The sequence below is a fragment of the Primulina eburnea genome, chromosome 4, assembly GCF_022965805.1.
Source record: "Primulina eburnea isolate SZY01 chromosome 4, ASM2296580v1, whole genome shotgun sequence".
Lineage (NCBI taxonomy): Eukaryota > Viridiplantae > Streptophyta > Magnoliopsida > Lamiales > Gesneriaceae > Primulina > Primulina eburnea.
The window spans coordinates 1,047,748-1,050,189 of record NC_133104.1 but is presented as its reverse complement, the minus strand read 5'-3'; the positions used below and the strand labels follow the sequence as shown (position 1 = coordinate 1,050,189).

Genomic DNA, 2,442 nt, shown 5'->3' with positions numbered 1-2,442 from the left:
CGAATCATCTTTTAGATGAAAAATAATAGTTTTGATATTTGATTTATTAATTTTGTATATTACTTATGAAATATATAGAAAAATCTATTAAATTTATTTATTAAAATAAAATTACAAAATTTTAATAAAAATATTATATATTTCTCTAAATATATAATATATTTTTTAATGAATTTATTGAAATAATTTAAATTTATATTATAACTCGTTTAGATTCAATAAAACTTGAATAATTTAGTGAATATATTCGTTAAATAAAGTTCGAGCTCGATTAATCAAGCTCAAATGTTCAAGAGTCGATCGACTATGTTGATTGCTTCCCTACTTGTACAAGCTGGATAGAAGCACACACAGTAACTGAACAATGTTACTGATCTGAAACTGCTAATATGGCTCCTAACAGTACTGCCACCAGGTGGTTGTGCATCAAATTCAATAAATCTCATCCCCAAAGACTAAAGCTTAGTAAAATATATGCTGCCAAGAATTATTGTTACCGGGGATTTGATCTGTGGGATAGATGTAGTGTGCATGTTAGTTGATTAACCTTCATCCGGCGGCGGCGGTTGCGGTGGTTGAGGCAGCTGGCGCTTCCGCTTCTTCTTCTCGTAGCTGATTCCTCTGGCCTTCGACTGCAAATCACGAACTTCACGGAGGTAAAGCCTTACAGCTCTTGCTCCAAACGGGTTATTCTCCGGCTTGCCGCCGTTTTCCTCGTAGGCAGCGCGGAGACGGCCGATAAGGGCGTCAAGGCTGCCCCAAGCCTGGCGGAGCGGGCAAGGGCAGGGGGCGGGTGGGTTGGGGTGGCCGTAGAAGGGGCAGATTGGGGTGTGGACCTTTGTTTTCCCGAACTGGTCAAGGTAGCGGAGGAATTCGAGCACGTGGGCTCCGCTGCAACGGGAGAGAGAAAGCGGGGGGCGGTGGTTCTTCAGGTATTGCCCGAAAGTGTTCCAGTCGCGGCGTTTCTGGTTCTCGTAGCGGCTAAGAGTAGAGGCTCCGCCGGATGAGGAAGTCCCCGCCGATGAAGAGGTGATGGTGTAGGTGTTTCCCGTGTTGATGCCGCTACCGCTGTTCTTTGAGTCAGCGCTTTCCATCTCAGGAGATCTTGGCGAATCCATCGAAAAGGTTGAAAACTACTACCACTAACGTTTTCCGAGAAAATCAAACCAAATCAATCTCTCCTGAACGTTTGACAGATGAAACCGTGGATCGTGTATCTAGGATTATGGGTTTTGAATCTCGGACAATATTCTTGACCTGATCTGCTTCTTCTCATATCTGGGCAGCTCAGTTATGTAACCATCCTCATGTTTTCTAGGGTTTGAGATTTGCAGAAGTGCGATGAAGGAAGACAGGAAAGAAAGATGTTGACGCTATGTATCATGAATTTATATACTCGATCACGGCTAACAATAAAAATTGATTTGTAGTTTTTTTTTCTGTCAAATCAAATTCCTAAGCATCAAATTCAACCACAGGAACCAGAAACGAAAAGGGTAAGCTCAAAAGTGGAATTTATTGATTGAAATATGATGGAATCGCCATTTTAGCGAGGAACGAACATAGACAAAACAAGGGTTTGAAATGTTGAACAGGGTAGGTATCCATGAGAGAACAGACGGAAGGATTGACGGATCAACAATCAGTGGAGGTGCAAAAATGAAAAATCCCTTTTGAGAAATTGAATTGAATTATTAGGGAATCAGATTGAAAAGTCTGGAGTAATTCATGGGTTTGTCTCTCCAATTATAGTGGCAAGAGCAAGTTCTGGTTTTCTTAAAGGAAGCTTTAAAGGAGAGACAGATTCAAGCAAAACAAGTTAAATGTTCTAGGGCTTCTTTGATAGTGGAGAGAGAGAGTAAGGCATAAAGTAGATAGGTTAATTCGTTATTAAAATTTTTAACAATTTTCGATGTCATGTTTACGCACAAACGTTTGTAAAAAATAATTAAATTTGAAAAAATATAAATTATTCAATTAAAAAGCTGAATTGATTTAAAAAATAGAAAAAAATGGAAAACAAAAAAATTAATTTTCCTCTTTATTTAAATTAAATTCCATAACGATTGAATCAAATCAAGATACTCATCATTCATCAATTCATATATGCTATTGATTGATGGACGTATTGCATGCCTTTAGAATATATATTTATATATAGTAAAGTAAGTTTATTTTATTTTTAATATATATATATATATATATATATATATATATATATATATATTGTTATTTTATGGATGATGGGTTGGGTATATTTTTAGTATGATAAGAATATTTATGGTAAAAAATAAAGGAAAAATTAGAGAAAGTCTTGTAATTTGCCTGTTTTGACATTTGTTTATGTAATTGGTCAAAGTTTGATTTTAGTTAAATAAGTTATATTTTTTTGGTGCTAACACGACGTCGAATAATTTTTATGCGATACAAGATAATGATGAT

The 2,442-nt window shown here is 36.2% G+C and overlaps 1 protein-coding gene across 1 annotated transcript; it reads right to left on the bottom strand.

The window, feature by feature from the left end:
* Positions 1–254: 254 nt before the first annotated feature.
* On the bottom strand, positions 255–1,883 carry LOC140830450 (protein LIGHT-DEPENDENT SHORT HYPOCOTYLS 3-like). The gene has a single exon (XM_073193772.1). It carries the CDS (start codon positions 1,116–1,118, stop codon positions 543–545), a length of 576 nt encoding a protein of 191 aa, XP_073049873.1. The 5' UTR covers positions 1,119–1,883; the 3' UTR covers positions 255–542.
* Positions 1,884–2,442: the final 559 nt, after the last annotated feature.

What these genes read in the sequence shown, in the direction of transcription:
- LOC140830450 (XM_073193772.1), bottom strand. Translation starts at nt 1,118, where the DNA reads ATGGATTCGCCAAGATCTCCTGAGATGGAAAGCGCTGACTCAAAGAAC.